Source organism: Podarcis cretensis, assembly GCF_951804945.1.
Source record: "Podarcis cretensis genome assembly, chromosome: 13".
NCBI classification, from domain to species: Eukaryota; Metazoa; Chordata; class Lepidosauria; order Squamata; family Lacertidae; genus Podarcis; species Podarcis cretensis.
This window is the reverse complement of record NC_137182.1, coordinates 31,832,475-31,851,583: the sequence shown is the minus strand read 5'-3', so window position 1 is coordinate 31,851,583 and position 19,109 is coordinate 31,832,475. Positions and strand designations below refer to the sequence as shown.

At 40.1% G+C, this 19,109-nt stretch overlaps 1 protein-coding gene across 1 annotated transcript; it reads right to left on the bottom strand.

Annotated features, from left to right (window-relative positions):
• Window positions 1-719: 719 nt before the first annotated feature.
• On the bottom strand, window positions 720-17,434 carry LOC307201529 (vomeronasal type-2 receptor 26-like; the record flags this gene model as incomplete). The annotated part of the gene is made up of 9 exons (XM_079950802.1): window positions 720-1,621; window positions 3,086-3,212; window positions 5,169-5,396; window positions 5,561-6,421; window positions 7,474-7,765; window positions 9,095-9,313; window positions 10,484-10,555; window positions 16,224-16,468; window positions 16,718-17,434. The coding sequence occupies 9 exons, from the start codon at window positions 17,432-17,434 to the stop codon at window positions 720-722; spliced, it is 3,663 nt and encodes a 1,220-aa protein (XP_079806928.1).
• Window positions 17,435-19,109: the final 1,675 nt, after the last annotated feature.

Sequence of the window (19,109 nt, the reverse complement as noted above, 5' to 3'; positions counted from 1 at the left end):
GCTAGTCACACTTCTCTGAAGTCTCTCAACCTCACTCACTTCACAGTGTTTGTTGTGGGTGAGGAAGGGAAAGGAGATTGTTAGCCACTTTGGGACTCCTTAAGGGAAGTGAAAGGTGGGATATCAAGTCCAAACTCCTCCTCCTCCTCCTCCTCCTCCTCCTCCTCTTCTCTGTTCTACATTCTACTGTTCCTCATTTTCAATTGAACTAGAATGTCTAACACTGACATAATATATGCAGTTTGCCATAACATACAGTCCGTTTAGCCAAATTGCTTCCCCCACTAATCTCTCAAGGTTACACTCAGACATAAAATGTTTTGATGCATTTTGATGTTATTAAAAGTATGTTTCCATCAATTTTTTTTTTGTTTGGTCTTACATTGATATGAAAATCAAATATATATAAAAATTAGGGCTGCCTTATGACCAGATTTACCCAGACATTATTGGGATTTCAAAGGTGGAATTGATATATGGGGAGGATTTTCTGAAAGGAGACACCTTGTCAAGTCAATGATACAAACGTGTTTTATTGGCGTTTTTGTAAGAGGGGGGAAAAAGCTCAACAATTTTATTATGGTGATTAGAGAGAGCTGGTGTTTTAGTAGCATCCAATGTAGAAGAAAAATCAACATTAAATTAATATAAAATGAAGAGGCAGTTTTTAATTAGCATAACCCTGGTTCACCAAACTATAGAAACAAATATTTAATTCTTCAGTTAGTTCTTTGTATTAGCTGTTCCCTTTTGTTCAATTCAGGCTTCAACAAAATAATGTAGCATTTGGGAGAAAAGATGCAGACCAACAATCCCGCACTGGAGGCTAAGATAGAAAAGATCTCCACAGCTACCATGTATTTCCCCTTGGTGCTCAAGTAGGTTGGAACAAAGGATAACCACACACTGCAAAACACTAACATGCTAAAAGTGATAACCTTGGCTTCATTGAACGTGTCGGGTAATTTCCTGGCAAGGAAGGCCAAAGTGAAGCTGGCAATGGCCAGGAAACCAATATAGCCAAGGACACAATAAAACATAATCACAGTCCCCTCATTACATCCAAGTATTATTTCTTCAGCCATTGAGTGTACATCAGCCTCTGGCAATGGGGGAGAGATTGCCAGCCACACAATGCAAATGCCTCCTTGTATAAGGGAGCAAGAAAGTACAATGGAATTGGCCAGCCTCTTTCCCACCCATTTCCTCATTCTGGATCCTGGCTTGGTGGCCATGAAAGCCAGAACCACAGTGAGGGTTTTTGCCAGCACACAAGAAACAGCCACTGAGAAGACAATGCCAAAAGCAGTTTGTCGGAGGAGACATGACACCTTCTGAGGCTGTCCAATGAATAGCAGTGCAGAAAGGAAGCAGAGCAGGAGGGAGAGGAGGAGCGTGTAGGAGAGCTGCCGGTTGTTGGCTTTGACAATGGGAGTGTTGTGGTTCTTCATAAATATGAAGAGGACTAGAATGGTGACCAAAGAACCGGAAAGAGCAGAAATGGCTAAACTGAGCCCCACAGGTTCTTCAAAAGCCAAAAAGCTTATTTCCTTGGGAATACAGAAATTATGGTTTTTATTTGGGTAAGTTTGGTCTGAACATGTAGCACAGTCACTCGTATCTGAAAAGGAAAATATTTGGCATAATCTCACAAACATGCTGTTAATCTCAAGAGCAGCCAATTTTACAATTAAAATTGGAGAAGAATAAGTTATTCATCCTGTAAAATGTAGTGTGACTACAGTAATTAAGGCTGAGTCTTTCTAAAGTGGAAAGTTTCAAATTCTTCCCAGCTTTAAGGTTTTAAGCAGCCATTTTTTAAAAACTGGAAAACCAAGCAAACAGAAATGATACCACAGAGCCCTGCTATGCATGTTTGCTTATTGCACTAGTAATCTGCATTTCAATGCTTCTACCAAGGCTGTTATACACATGCAATTCAAATTAGCTGACAAAAGCAATTGAAATACAACATATGGCTGGAAGGAAGTATATCTTGTTATAAAGTTAAAAGACCCCTGACAGTTAAGTCCATTCACAAACGACTCTGGGGTTGCGGCGCACAACTTGCTTTACTGTCTGAGGGAGCTGACATTTTTCCACAGGCAGTTTTTTTTCGTGTCATGTGGCCAGCATGACTAAGCTGCTTCTGGTGAAACCAGAGCAGTGCACGGAAACGCTGTTTACCCAGTGGTGGAGCTTCATGCTTCAGCACCGGTGGCGGAGAGCAGGCGGGTGTGGGGTTGGTGCGTGTCCTGGGGATGTGGTGCCCAGCGTGGGAGGGAGGGCAGCTGTGATGGCACCCCACCAGGATCGTGCTGCCAGTGGCATTGTGCTCCCCCCGCACTCCTCTTCCTCTGCCAGTGCATTTACCTTCCCACCAGAGCGGTACCTATTTATCTACTTGTACTTTGATGTGCTTTCAAACTGTGAGGTTGGCAGGAGCTGAGACCGAGCAACGGGAGCTCACCCCGTCGCGGGGATTCGAACCACCAAACTTCCGATCAGCAAGCCCTAGGCTCTGTGATTTATACCACAGCACCACCCACGTCCCTTATACCTGCATCCCTTAAATAATTCCTGCAATTTCAGCACATTAAGTTACAACACAAATACAGTGGCACCTCTGGTTGCAGACAGGATCCATTCTGGAGCTCCAGTCAGATCCAGAGGTTTCCACAAATGGAGGGACCGCTTCTGCACGTACACACACACAGCAAAAACCCAGAAATATATTTCCTGGTTTGCTGCTTACATATCCCGAAGTTTATGTAAGCGGAGGAATACGTAAGTGGAGGTATGGCTGTACAATTTTACAGGTTAACAAAATTGCAAATGTATTTAGTACTGAATGCTAATGACATGGAAATGGTAAAGAAACCTCCCTCTAAATTTTGCATCTACTGTTACATCTTTTAAAAGGCCACATAAAAAAATCAAAATTATTAGCTAACAATGTTTGGAAAATGGAATAAAGTGTTATCTGAATGCAGTGCTAGTGTATACACACATCCTTATGCATTTTTAGCTTTGTTTCTCTGAATTTTCTGGCAATTTTCCTCTTTCTATATGCATAATTGCTTACCCTTCTGGTCTGAAATTTTCCCCTCTGGACAGGGGATGCAGTCGTAGCAACAAAATGGCTTCCCTTCCTTCATTTTCTTGCTTGAACCAGGATTGCACTTCTTACTGCATACAGAAATAGGCCTTGCCTAATCCATGAATGAAAAAAGAGAATCTAGAGCTTGGAATCCTTGAGAACTTGTAGATGGTCAACCGTAAACTGTTACCTTAATTTTAACTGAACTTTTGGTCACAATATAAAAGTGTTGATGCAGGTGCACATTGTCTAGAATGCACTTATTTTAAGCAGGTAACCTGTTGCCATTTTCTCGAATTGAAGCAGTTTGGAGAAGACAGAGAGAGTGTGTGCTGATTGTTCAAAGCTGCTTTCAGAAACAGAAGGGTGGTCATTAATGGTGGCTGCATTCCAGGAAAAAGCAATTTACTGCTCCCCTGCATCTAGCACAGGTTTCCCCAACCTCACCCCTCCAGATATTTTTGGCCTACAAGTCCCATAATCCCTAGCTAACAGAACCAGTGGTCAGGGATGATGGGAATTGTAGTCTCAAAACATCTGGAGAGCCAAGGTTGAGGAAGCCTGATCTAGCACCTGAAACAATTATCTAATGCTGCCTTATGATCTTGCCAATTCCACAATTAAGGACAGTGCTTATGGCCATTTTGTTCCATCTGAATAATATAACTCCCATTAATAGTCTCAACTCCAATTTTCAATCAATTTTCAGAAGAACAGCTTTTTTTAAAAGCAACATGCATTTATAATGCCATGGACTGTACTCTCGCTTTGTCACTGAGACTACCCAATATAGTGGGGCAGCTGGAATCAATGTGTTACAGAGTATTAATTGTTGTCTTGATAGAAGCAAGCGGGAAATAAAGATTTCCCCTTCAGAGGGTAGAAGACAACTATGAGGTAAGGCTAACTGGTTTGTTCCCCACCCTCCCTCTTACTGCAAAGACTTCAAACAGCTGTCAGGAATTATTGCATGTATCAAATACTTAAAGGTGACATATAGTTTAGTCCGATGGATGAAATTTGAATTTTAACTATTTTGGGTGATATTCAGTGATGTAGTAATCTGAGCAGCCTCACTGAAATCAGTGTGTGTGTTTGGATTCCCAGGTGCATGATACCTGCAGCCCAGTGAGGGGGAAACCAGAAATAAGATGGTTAATGGGTTGAAATAGGCCAAAACATTATTGATTACAGATGTAGGTTTTGGCAAAGTGATTGGGAATGTAACTAGCATTAAGGAATATACCTCCTGGTTGATACGCAAGGTAGGATCAGTCCTAACCGGAAGTTACCCACTGACATGCACCAGGTGTTAGGATCATGCCAGGAGTGCCATTGGAAATGATGCTATGGCCCACAGGGGTCATTTAACCAGCCCACGGGTCTCCCCTGAACCGAGCCACCCACTCACTGCGCTAAACAAGTGCAGCACAGCTTGGTGACTCGCACTCAAGCACTTGCACAATCCAGCCCATGGAGGGATCTCCACTGGAGTGAACCGCCACAGGCAGGTAAACCTTGCCGACCCCTGCTATGGCCCATCGGCCCCAATGTGGGCAGACAGACAATAATAACCCTTCCTAGGTGGGTGGTGAATCTGGTGGGAATCCAAGAAGTGGGACTCCAGGTGTGATTCTATTTTACAGGGCTGCAAAACCCACCTTCCTACAGGCACCTAATTGGCCTATTTCAACGGGCCAATGTCTGTACAGCTAGGCGGAAGGAATGTGCATCCCACCCCCAGTTGCGCAGGAAGGGAAACATGGTTCCTGGGATCATGCTGTGGCCTTACCGGACAGCAAATGCTGCTTCTGCAGAGCCCAAAGTAAGCAGAGACTGACCTCAAGTAATGATAATCATTTTACATATATTCAATGTAAAGGATGCATATTTTTTGTTCCTCCAACAACTTCTCAATAAAAGAAATCTAAAGCACATCCCCTGTTTTAGAACTTCACATTTAATTTCTTTAATCAACTCGTGAATTCTTTGTAACATTCAAGCACATCATTGTCCAGTGAAACTGTATTTACAATCAGGACTTAAAATACTGATAATTTGATTGTACCTGATTAAACCACTTGTGCCATGTTATAGCATCCTCATGGATGGTGAACATCTTCCCCGAAGATGTCTGGGGATCCATTCTCCCAACTTTAACTTTACGAAAGGATTGGTTTTGTGAAGCAATCCAATTAATAACATCAAGCCCAGCTTCCAACTCCCCCTTTTGGTTGAAGGAAACTGTGTCTCCCACACTATTATTAAATGACACTCCTCTGAGGAAATGATGAAACTAGATTTTGAAAAGAGAGAAAAGAGAGGTATACGTCAGTCTTACAAATAAAGACAATGTTAACTGCATCTCAAAAGGACCAGAACCATCACAGAGATAGTTTACTGCACTATTTTGACACCAATTTATGGCACATGGTCTCAAAGGAAATCTGGCCACATTACCTGCCATAGCTGATAAACCTGAGATGTCAGCTTCTTATTGTCTTCCAGTAATCTTGAATTGAGTCTGGATGAGAACATGGCATGGACAGCATGTGCCATGGCATAAACAGCATTGTATATACAGTAGCTATGGCCCGTCATGCTCATTTCAAAAAAAGGTGTAGGAAGCATTTCCAGGTTCTCCTCTCCAGTGCAAATATTCTGATCCATAACATCTGTGACTGTACTAGGGAAGACACAAGCAAAGGCTTGTTGCCAGAAGTCCTTGATGAAATAATCACCATTTGTGGTGGAGGGACTTATGTGTTCAAGAAATTTGTGAAATTCTGGTAGAGCATTAGAGTGAATTGTGAAAGACAGAGCCCCATGGATTATTTGTGTATCCCAAGTCTTTTGAAAAACTGCAGAAGTCAGCTCCATCTGGGCTGTCATTATCCACACTTTACCTCTTGCAACCTCTCCTATCTCTTCTTCTTCTGATAAATATGGAAACCATCTAAGAAATATCATTGAGTAAGATTCTCCATAGAGGACCATCACATTGGCTTTGCTACCCATTATTTTATCACGTATTTTCACACACTCCTGTATCATGTCTTTTAGTTCAGTGATGAAAGATACTTTGGGGATTCTTTCTATGAAGGCAAAACAGATACCACTAGAGGAAAACATTGGAACCACTGTTTGCACAAATTGTTCTCCATTCTCAAGATCCATCGTAAAGAGCCCAATCCATATCCACTTGAAATGCAGAAGTAAGGAGAGAATCCCCTCATACTGAAGGGCTTCTTGGGGGACCATTTGGTAGAAGGAGAGGCCTGGAGTTTTATCATGCATGATGGGAGCAGGACCATATGTAAGCTAAAGGGAGGAGGGTGCAGAAATGGAACAGAATGAATAGGAATGCTTTAATGGATATATCCAGTGAGTTTTTCTGCAACATTTAAAAATGTAGAGCAGCACAATAAACAAAACTGCAAAACTATGAGAATTACCTTATCCCACATGTCCCTATGTGACCGCTATAATATATGTTCTGCGTTTGTAAGAAGATTGGCTAGTTTGGCAGTGCCTTCACTTTGAAACTCCCTGCCTGTTTTTGATCAAGCAGTCGGCTTCACTGTGGTCTTTTTAATTGCTGCTAAAAACATTTTTGTTTAAATTAGCCCTCTCAGTTGCTTAGAAAGCTGAGGTAAATTTATATTGTTGCAGTATTCTAACCTTTATATGTTTTAAGGTTTGGTTGTGATCTTTTTTCTTTTTTCTTCTTCTCTTAACTGCTTTTGAGGTTTCATTTGCATTCAAGTGGTTTTAAGTAATAATAAGTAAACAAATTGTCATGGCTTATGGAGTTGGGTCCCTATGCTTCAATTAATGATTGTAAAATATTTATAAAGATTGTGTTCTATTTCAGTTATGAATGGACACTCTCAAATGGAATTCTGAGAGCTGGAGCTGGAGGACTGTATATGATATATGACTCTTGATAAAGGAGATGAATGACCTTTGCTTCCCTGGTGTCACTTGTACATTCTTGCCCAAAAGATTTGTGGCTGATTTCATATATTTCTCAATAATTGTCTTCTATGAAGATTAACAAAGGTGCAACTCTGTTAAATCACATTGTTCTCTGCTCTGAGTTAATGCATCTAATGCCCGGCTACATTCAAGCTGATCCTCGATTTTCTATAAGCTCAGATGATGAAAAAACTAGAGGAATGAAAAAGCATGTTGTTTTGTTTTTCTTAATTGTATTAATAAATTCAGGATTTTTTCTTTAAGGTTATGCTTTATTCACAATACCAGTTTACATATTTTAGCATCTAAACCATAAAGTGAAACATGGTTGACAATACGAACATTAAGAGAAAATCTCCTTAAACCCATAGTGCGCAGCACAGAGACTGTTATACCTGTGGAATTTTGTAGATATCCAAGACTGTTGCTGCATAAAGAGAGGTTAGGGGATCAAGTCCCCCAATGACACCTATCAAATCATTCTGAGTGTCACATTTGTAGTTGGGGACGAATCTGTCTGGGCTGGACGTAAGGAGCAGTGTGGCATGATAAGTCCCCCTTGCAATGAAATAGCTGTCAAAGATGTGGAAGCCCAAGGTTGTATTGGATAAGATCTGAGGGTTGCCATTGATCTCCTTTACTGCAAATGCCAAGGCCAGGATGTGCTGGTAATTCTTAGGCACCATGCTAGAATAAGAATTGCAATCTGCATCAGAAAGATATCTTACATTGTGTAAAATTAGAATTACAGCATTTTAACCAATATAATAGTAATAGTAATAATAATAATAATAATAATAATAAAAATAAAAATAATAATAATGTTGAAACCAGCAATCCTGCTTTTTTTATTGGCCAAAATCTGAAATTTTGTATCTTGCTTTTCTAAAGTAGAAACACCGTCTCTGTATTGGCCAGAATAAAATTCAACATAATGCTTGACATCTTTCCCAGAAGTGAGAATGGATTCAGGTCTCATACTCAATTTTGGCCAAAGGACTGCTCATCAAAAATATTTGACTTGAAAAAATAAAATGTATAATGTAAATGGCATATTTAACTTTAAACCTGTGATTCTAACATTCACTTAATGTATAACAATAGGTTGTATTCATGACAGTAATCTTATGTAGGGCATGCATTTTTAAAGGCAATACTCTTTTCCCATAAGAGATGCTTAAAGGAAAATAACAAGGTTTTGTTTTTGATAGCCAACCATTCTGAGCCATTAATCAGCATTTCACCTAATAATGGAAGTATTAGTGGTCAATAACCAAAACAATAAATTATCTAGTGCAGGGGGAGAGGATGTGAATATGAGATCAATAAGTACCATTATCAGGAATATATGAAGGTAAAGAAAAAGAAGAAGATGATGATTTAGGAATTAGGATTTAATTTCATTTACAGAATAAGGTAGACAATGGTTTTTAAAATTAATAGATATGCAGTTAGAATATTCAGGCTTATATGCCAATTAAATCAATTAATCATTATTATAGTCCTCCTTATTTTATTGTTATGGGGAACAGGAAGTTTTAACCCATTCAGTATACCACTAATTGCATTGTTATTATTTTTCTATGATCACAATAATTAAACTTAGCAGTTTGCATATTGCCCTTGCAACAAAACAAAGCACAACATCAAATTGACCAAAGGAAAGGCAAAACTATTTGATTTCCCCCCCCCCCTAATGTGAAGTCCATTCATTTAATACATTTGGTGATCTATGCAACATCCTCATCTGTTTTCTTAAGATTGTGGAACACTGGCAGATGAGGTCTCTGTTCTCATTCATTCAGACAATGGATTCATCTGATTTATGTATCCTCGAAATTTTCTCAACTGCTTCTCCTTCTACAGCTGGGCATTTGGGAAATTACCTGTTTTAATGTTTCTATTCTTTTTTTTTGAAAATAACAGAAGATACAGAAGAAAAAATCAGTAAGGCACAGCTGCCAGATTTGAGTTCTGGGGCTGACTAAACAAAGGGACAAAGGAAGAAGTCCTTACACCAGCTCTTCGGGCAATACCTGTGGGGGATCTTCAGCGAAGGCTAAGGCATTAGAGATAATGTAGCTGTCAGAAGCTATGCCACCAAGGATGAGGTCTCCTGACTTGTGATACTTGTGAAGTGGAGGGTGTGGATCATGGAAATGACACTTCACAATGTGAGCCTTGCATGTTGTGTGAGGTGACAGTACAAGAAGCACCACCAGAAATATCAGCATCCTGAGTACAAGGAAGAATCCCCACTCAAGGGCTATCACACTATGTCCACTGTCAACTCCCTTATTAGAGTATCTATAGTTTCAAAGGCAAATATAAATGCTCATTCAGTCTTTAAAGAAGTCTGAACCCTGAATAATATATATTGTTAATCTCTAGGAGTAGCTCTAAACTCTAATTGGTATATTTACTAAATACCATGTTTCAAATTCTTTCCTATTCAGATTCCACAGGGAGTTTGATAGGCAGCAGAATTAATTATTGCCATTTTTGCAATGACAGGGTTTCACTGTGGAATAGCAGAAGGGAGCTAGTTTGTCACATTTGAACAAATTTCCCCCTAATTATTCTGGTATCAGAATAAGAGCAAATCATCAGATGTACAATACCATGGTCTAGAAATTGAAAACACGTGCACATGTATTAGGGGGACCACACTGAAGTTTCATACAGAACTTTATTAGCTCATTCTGGAAAATATCAAACACCCTCTCATAGATTAGAAATGTGGGCAAACCATTGGTAGGAGGAATTATCAGTCGGTGTGTGTGTGTGTGCAGGGCGGTTTTGCTTACTTTTAACAAAGACATGCCTCTTCTCTAATCAGCAACTCAGTTGCCTTTAGAAACCCAACTGCTGAGTCCTTTGGAACTCTATACTCAAATGTTCCTGGGAAAGACAGTATGTAACTAGTGCTGTTTACATGTTACATAAAACAAGAAGCTTATATACCTGGGAATACAGAAATAGAGTTTTGTATTTGGATAAGTTTAGTTTGAACATGAAGGAACTTCAATCAGCAAGTGGAAAATATATGTCTTGATCTCACAAACATGACCTTAATCTCAATAGCAAGCCCTTTCTTCTCATAGAAATATTAGTTGCAGTATGGTGATTGTGGAGATTTCTAGGGCTGCACACCAGAGTCAGTAGAAGACTGAACACAATCAGACCTATTCAGTGGAATCGGAGCTTCACAGGAGTCCTGTGAAAATAGCTCCTTATCTCCCTTGGGTGGGTCACCCAGAGTGATCTGCCAGTGGACTCTGCATTGGGAGGTTTACAGGGGTTTGCTTCAACAATATGTCCCTTACAGGGAACACAGTAGTGAAAGAGACCCAAGCAGGATTGAACCCACCACTCACTGCTGGAATGAGAATTGTTAAACTGTACCTTGCAGGAGTCAATGCTTCTGCTTTGGCTTGGAGAGGGGAAGGAAAGACAAGTTCTCTTTCCACGTCATAACTGTTACAGTACAGTTTAAAAAATATTTATGACTGATTATATTACTATCCTGCATGCTTTTCCAAAGGAGCCCCAATTAAACATTAGCCCTGCATTCTCACAGTTGTTGGTAATTAAGCAGGCCGCTGTGGTGACCTTGTGCTGTTAGTATCTACAGATGATAGTGACTGATGGTCCATGCTTGCATTCAGTGGAAATTCTCTAATCTGGAAAGCAAGTTCATTTAATTCTTCCTCCTTGAAAATATATGTAATGGGTGCCAACCCAAAGATCCCTGTACTTATTTGCCAGGTTTCATTCTTTATTTTTATTTGATATTATTGGTATTATTTTCAGAATCATTGCATATTTATTCTAGAGACAAAGCGAGGCCATACCCAACAAACCCAGCAAAGCATTCCCTGGAAATTCCTGAAAGTACATTATAAAAGCCTGTATTTCCATACATATTGTTATCACTTCCATCATACAAAAGTTGCTTTTTTGCTTGACTGCATTGGTGCTAAATCAGTTTTGCTGCTTCATAACCATAACTCATTTCAGGCTATCATTGTGCCTAAACATGGGATTATTAAAACTAAATAGAGGTATGGGTGCATACAGGTCAGCTTTGATCCCAATTTATATGTGCTTGGTATCTCCTCCCATATTTTTTCACATTTAGCACAGAGGTTTGAAGGTGGCTTGTGATAGATAGTATGGGTTCTTTACTGGACAAACCAGTTTCTGTATAAGGATTCACACCCTCAAGAAGTATCAATATCTTTTTATGAGGCAGGATTATTATCCTTTACCTCACCTGATTCTGTCCAGCGGTATGAATGATATTTTTAACCCTATTTTCAGGGCTCTCTCAGCACCAGCACAACAGATTTGTGGGGTAAAGTATGAACCATGAGTGAAGTTCTGAATTTACTCTCCTCAAACCCAAATGACATATCTTTTGGAACTTTGAAGCTTAAGAGGAAGGCAGTGAGAAATTCAACTGAATTGCCTTTCAGAACCAAGGAAACCAAATGTTAATATATAAAAACCTTTAATAAGAGGACCAGGAAATGGTAGGGAAACAGAAGGAAAACAATTATACACAACACAGGATTGTAAATGAAACAAATAAATTCAATCATATTGAGCTAGATGTTACCTAATTGAACAGAATTGGGTTTCAGTACATGTGAAGAGTTCCTTATAAAATAGCAGTTCAGAACCAAATATTTTGGGGCTCCTTATAATATGCTTATAGGAAAACTAAAGCTTAAGGTAAAGCTGCATAAATTTATAGGCATCTGAGACCTGTAGAAGATGGTATTCACCTTAACAAAGACCGGTGCCTAGCCCAATCAGGAAATACAATTAATCTGTGATGTCAATGAGCTCTTTGCCTGACAAAAAAATTCTATGTCCCTAACAGCCCTAAATTGTCATTACTGTAGGCGTTGTTTGTTCAGAACACTTGATCCATTGCTTGTTGTTGTTTAGTCGTTTAGTCGTGTCCGACTCTTCGTGACCCCATGGACCAGAGCACGCCAGGCACTTCTGTCTTCCACTGCCTCCTGCAGTTTGGTCAGACTCATGTTTGTAGCTTCGAAGACACTATCAAACCATCTCGTCCCCTGTCGTCCCCTTCTCCTTGTGCCCTCCATCTTTCCCAACATCAGGGTCTTTTCCAGGGAGTCTTCTCTTCTCATGAGGTGGCCAAAGTATTGGAGCCTCAGCTTCACGATCTGTCCTTCCAGTGAGCACTCAGGGCTGATTTCCTTAAGAATGGATCGGTTTGTTCTTCTTGCAGTCGATGGGAATCTCAAGAGTCTCCTCCAGCACTATAATTCAAAAGAATCAATTCTTCGGCGATCTGCCTTCTTTATGGTCCAGCTCTCACTTCCATACATCACTACTGGGAAAACCATAGCTTTTACTATACGGACCTTTGTTGGCAAGGTGATGTCTCTACTTTTTAAGATGTTATCTAGGTTTGTCATTGCTTTCCTCCCAAGAAGCAGGCATCTCTTAATTTCGTGGCTGCTGTCGCCATCTGCGGTGATCATGGAGCCCAAGAAAGTAAAATCTCTCACTGCCTCCATTTCTTCTCCTTCTATTTGCCAGGAGGTGATGGGACCAATGGCCATGATCTTCGTTTTTTTGATGTTGAGCTTCAGACCATATTTTGCGCTCTCTTCTTTCACTCTCAACAAAAGGTTCTTTAATTCCTCCTCACTTTCTGCCATCAATGTTGTGTCATCTGCATATCTGAGGTTGTTGATATTTCTTCCGGCAATCTTAATTCCGGCTTGGGATTCATCCAGCCCAGCCTTTCACATGATGAATTCTGCATATAAGTTAATTAAGCAGGGAGACAATATACAGCCTTGTCGTACTCCTTTCCCAATTTGGAACCAATCAGTTGTTCCATATCCAGTTCTAACTGTAGCTTCTTGTCCCACATAGAGATTTCTCAGGAGACAGATGAGGTGATCAGGCACTCCCATTTCTTTAAGAACTTGCCATAATTTGCTGTGGTCGACACAGTCAAAGGCTTTTGCATAGTCAATGTTAGTACCGGTACTTCTAACCATGTCTACTCACATGTTTGCAAATTCCTGCACTGTGGAGGGTCCCTTCCAACTCCAAAATTCTGTGATTCTATGTCAGTATCCCAAAGAATGGAGTGAGAATTACTTCCTGATAAAGGGTTAGCATTGCAGCCCTGACATTAGTGTTTTTGGGACGGGGAACAATGTTTATTAGAGAGAGCTGACTTTTTAGTAGCATCCATTGTAGAAGAAAAATCAACCCTAAATTCTTATGAAATGAAGAGGTAATTTATAATAAACATGACTCTGGTTCACTAATTAAAGAAATTCAAATAGTTCTTTGTATTAGCTGTTCCCTTTTGTTCAATTCAGGCTTCAGCAAAATAATGTAGCATTTGGGGGAAAAGATGCAGGCCAATAATCCAGCACTGGAGGCTAAGATAGAAAAGATCTCCACAGCTACCATGTATTTCCCCTTGGTGCTCAAGTAGGTTGGAACAAAGGATAACCACACACTGCAAAACACTAACATGCTAAAAGTGATAAACTTGGCTTCATTGAATGTGTCGGGTAACTTCCTGGCAAAGAAGGCCAAAGTGAAGCTGGCAATGGCCAGGAAGCCAATATAGCCAAGGACACAGTAAAACATTGTCACAGACCCCTCATTACATCTGAGTATAATTTGTCCAGCCACTGAATCTATATCAGCCTCTGGCAACGGAGGAGAGATTGCCAGCCACACAATGCAAATGCCTCCTTGTATAAGGGAGCAAGAAAGTACAATGGAATTGGCCAGCCTCTTTCCCACCCATTTCCTCATTCTTGGATCCTGGCTTGGTGGCCATGAAAGCCAGAACCACAGTGAGGGTTTTTGCCAGCACACAAGAAACAGCCACTGAGAAGATGATGCCAAAAGCAGTTTGACGGAGGAGACATGACACCTTCTGAGGCTGTCCAATGAATAGCAGTGCAGAAAGGAAGCAGAGCAGGAGGGAGAGGAGAAGCGTGTAGGAGAGCTGCCAGTTGTTGGCTTTGACAATAGGAGTGTTGTGGTTCTTCATAAATGTGAAGAGGACTAGAACGGTGACCAAAGAACAGGAAAGAGTAGAAAGGGCTAAACTTAGCCCCACAGGTTCTTCAAAAGACAAGAAGTTTATTTCCTTGGGAATACATAAATCATGGTTTTTATTTGAATATGTTTGTTCTGAACATGTGGAACAATCACTCATATCTGAAATGGAAAATACATGGTTTAATCTCACAAACATGCCTTTAATCTCTCTTTTTTCATTTTTTTATTGATTTTCACAAAATTAAAAATACACTAACAAATAAACAGACAAACATAAATCTTAACCTTCTTGAAACTAATCTTCTTAACATTGTTAAGTGACTTCCTCGTATCCCCCTAGTTGAATTTCAATGCATATCATTTTAACAGTTTTCCAAAAAAACATGCCATTAATCTCAAGCCATTTATGCAATTTGAATCTATAGCCCTGTTGTGATTAAATATCACATAATCTCCCTCCTATTTCTAAACACATTATTGCTTACCCTTCTGGTCTGAAATCTTCCCTTCTGGACAGGGGATGCAATCATAGCAACAAAATGGCTCCCCTTCTTTTGCTTTCTTGCTTGAACCAGGACTGCACTGCTCACTGCATAGAGAAATAGGCCTTGCCTAATCCATGAAGGAAAAAAAGTGAATATTGATCTTGGAGTCATTATGGGAATGGCTAATTTTAAATTATTTCAAACTGAACCTTTAGTCACCACATAAAAGTGGTGATACAGGCTGACCTTGTCCACAATGCACTCATTGTGAGGAAGGAACCATGTGCCCTTTCTCAAAGTGAGACAGTGAGGAGGATGAGGAGAGGGTGGGCACCGAATGGTTACCCAGGAAAGTATAAAGACAAGGAAAGGTTTCTTACAGTCCTTTCTTTATTTCAGACTTTTCAGAGAGAGGCTATAGAACCCAACCTCTTGGATAATGGTGTTTTCTCAAGTGAATCTCTACCCTCACTTTTTCTGTTTCCAGCTTCCCCATCCATCAATATAATCACCTCCTCTACAGATGCTCCTAAGTGACTCTGTCTTTGAGCTCCTTGCTCTCATACTTTTAAGGCTCACCAGGTTCTGGGAGATGGAGTGTCTGATATGATTTCTAATGACAAGGTGTCAGCCAAGTGTTGGTCCAGCTCTCCCATGATTTCCCAACCTTCCCCCTCATCTGTCTCTGAGCTGTGACCTCCCTCAAATGCCTATTGTAAATACAGTATATGCCATCTACCTCTTCTTCCTCCCTAGAAGAGCCAGGATGGGAAGATGGATTCCACCATTCCTCCTTTGCCTATTACCTGACACTGTAGCCTCCCCTCATCAGTCAAAGTCCCCAGAATAGTGAGGTTACTGGATCAGTGAATTACAAAGTCTTAAGGGCTGTTTTGTTACAGGCAAGCAGGAAATAAAGTTTCCCACTTGTTGAGAGGGAATAGGACTCCTGTCTGGTGATGCTAGCTAGATTGCTCACTTCCCTGACTCTCACTCTGCAGACTTCAAGCAGCTGACAGAAATCATTGCATAAAGAAAATGGTGCAGTATTCTGAGCGTACTCACTGAAATTAGTGTGCGTGTTTGCATTCCCATGTGCATGATCCCTGAGGCCAGGTGAGGGGTAAATTACTGATAAGATACAGGGCGTGGGTATTAGGTTGAACTAGTCCCTCCCCCCCCAAAAAATGATTAGAGAAATAGGTAGGTTTTGGCCAAAGTATTTGATATGTATGTGGTATCAAGTAACCCACTTCCTGCCAGTACAGCCAGCGGGAGAGGATGTGCATCCAACCACTAGCTGCGCAGGAAGGAAACCATGGCCCTGGGATCATGTCACAGCCATGCTGGGAACCATATGCCACTTCCTTGGATACCAAATAAGTGCAGACTAACTATACATTTCAATCAATAATGAATATTTTACACATATTCAATGCAAAAAAGGCATATTCTTTGTTCACCCAACAACTTATCAATACATAAAATCAAAGACCTCCTGAAGAGGAATTTCATGAAGTGTAACATCCAAGCACATCATTGTCCAGTGAAACTGTGTTTACAATCAGGACTCAAAATACCGACAATTTGATTGTACCTGATTAAACCACTTGTGCCATGTTATAGCATCCTCATGGATGGTGAACATATTCCCCGAAGATGTCTGGGGATCCATTCTCCCAACTTCAACTTTATGAAAGGATTGGTTTTGCGTAGCAATCCAATTAATAATATCAAGCCCAGCTTCCAACTCCCCATTCTGGTTGAAGGAAAATGTGTCTCCCACACTATTATTAAATGACACACGCCTGAGGAAATGATGAAACTAGATTTTGAAAAGAGAGAAAAGAGATGTTCATGTCAGTTTTACAGATGAAGACAATGCTAACTCTATCCCACAAGGACCAGAATCGTCAGTGAGATAATTTACTGAACTATTTTAACACCAATTTATGGCACACAGCGAAATGAGTGCCGCAACCCCAGAGTCAGTCACGACTGGACCTAATGGTCAGGGGTCCCTTTACCTTTACCTTTATGGCACTCAGTCTCAAGGGAAATCTGGCCACATTACCTGCCATAGCTGATAAACCTGAGATGTCAGCTTCTTATTGTCTTCCAGTAATCTTGATTTGAGACTGGATGAGAACATGGCATGGACAGCATGTGCCATGGCATAAACAGCATTGTATATACAGTAGCTATGGCCCGTCATGCTCATTTCAAAAAAAGGTGTAGGAAGCATTTCCAGGTTCTCCTCTCCAGTGCAAATATTCTGATCAATAACGTCTGTGACTGTACTAGGGAAGACACAAGCAAAGGCTTGTTGCCAGAAGTCCTTGATGAAATAATCACCATTTGTGGTGGAGGGACTTATGTGTTCAAGAAATTTGTGAAATTCTGGTAGAGCATTAGAGTGAATTGTGAAAGACAGAGCCCCATGGATTATTTGTGTATCCCAAGTCTTTTGAAAAACTGCAGAAGTCAGCTCCATCTGGGCTGTCATTATCCACACTTTACCTCTTGCAACCTCTCCTATCTCTTCTTCTTCTGATAAATATGGAAACCATCTAAGAAATATCATTGAGTAAGATTCTCCATAGACGACCATCACATTGGCTTTGCTACCCATTATTTTATCACGTATTTTCGCACCCTCTTGTAACAAGTCTTTTAGCTCAGTGATGAAAGATACTTTGGGGATTCTTTCTATGAAGGCAAAACAGATACCACTAGAGGAAAACATTGGAACCACTGTTTGCACAAATTGTTCTCCATTCTCAAGATCCATCGTAAGGAGCCCAATCCATATCCACTTGAAATGCAGAAGTAAGGAGAGAATCCCCTCATACTGAAGGGCTTCTTGGGGGACCATTTGGTAGAAGGAGAGGCCTGGAGTTTTATCATGCATGATGGGAGCAGGACCATATGTGAGCTACGTGGAGGAGGGTGCAGAAAAGGAACAGAATGAATAGGAATGCTTTAATGGATATATCCAGTGAGTTTTTCTGCAACATTTAAAAATGTAGAGCAGCTCAATAAACAAAACTGCAAAACCATGAGAACTACCTTATCCCACATGTCCCTATGTGACCGCTATAATATCTGGTCTGCGTTTGTAAGGAGATTGGTTAGTTTGGCAATGCCTTCACTTTGAACTCCCTGCCTGTTTTTGATCAAGCAGTCGGCTTCACTGTGGTCTTTTAAATTGCTGCTAAAAACATTTTTGTTTAAATTAACCCTCTCAGTTTCTTAGAAAGCTGAGGTAAATTTAAATTGTTGCAGTATTCTAACCTTTATATGTTTTAAGGTTTGGTTGTGATTTTTTCTTCTTTTTTCTTCTTCTCTTAACTGCTTTTGAGGTTTCATTTGCATTCAAGTGGTTTTAAGTAATAATAAGTAAACAAATTGTCATGGCTCATGGCGTTGGGTCCCTATGCTTCAATTAATGATTGTAAAATATTTATAAAGATTGTGTTCTATTTCAGTTATGAATGGACACTCTCAAATGGAATTCTGAGAGCTGGAGCTGGAGGACTGTATATGATATATGACTCTTGATAAAGGAGATGAATGACCTTTGCTTCCCTGGTGTCACTTGTACATTCTTGCCCAAAAGATTTGTGGCTGATTTCATATATTTCTCAATAATTGTCTTCTACGAAGATTAACAAAGGTGCAACTCTTTTAAATCACATTGTTCTCTGCTCTGAGTTAATGCATCTAACCACCTTTTGGTGAGTGCCCGGCTACATTCAAGCTGATCCTCGATTTTCTATAAGCTCAGATGATGAAAAAACTAGAGGAATGAAAAAGCATGTTGTTTTGTTTTTCTTAATTGTATTAATAAATTCAGGATTTTTTCTTTAAGGTTATGCTTTATTCACAATACCAGTTTACATATTTTAGCATCTAAACCATAAAGTGAAACATGGTTGACAATACGAACATTAAGAGAAAATCTCCTTAAACCCATAGTGCGCAGCACAGAGACTGTTATACCTGTGGAATTTTGTAGATATCCAAGACTGTTGCTGCATAAAGAGAGGTTAGGGGATCAAGTCCCCCAATGACACCTATCAAATCATTCTGAGTGTCACATTTGTAGTTGGGGACGAATCTGTCTGGGCTGGACGTAAGGAGCAGTGTGGCATGATAAGTCCCCCTTGCAATGAAATAGCTGTCAAAGATGTGGAAGCCCAAGGTTGTATTGGATAAGATCTGAGGGTTGCCATTGATCTCCTTTACTGCAAATGCCAAGGCCAGGATGTGCTGGTAATTCTTAGGCACCATGCTAGAATAAGAATTGCAATCTGCATCAGAAAGATATCTTACATTGTGTAAAATTAGAATTACAGCATTTTAACCAATATAATTGTAATAATAATAATAATAATAATAATAATAATAATGTTGAAACCAGCAATCCTGCTTTTTTTATTGGCCAAAATCTGAAATTTTGTATC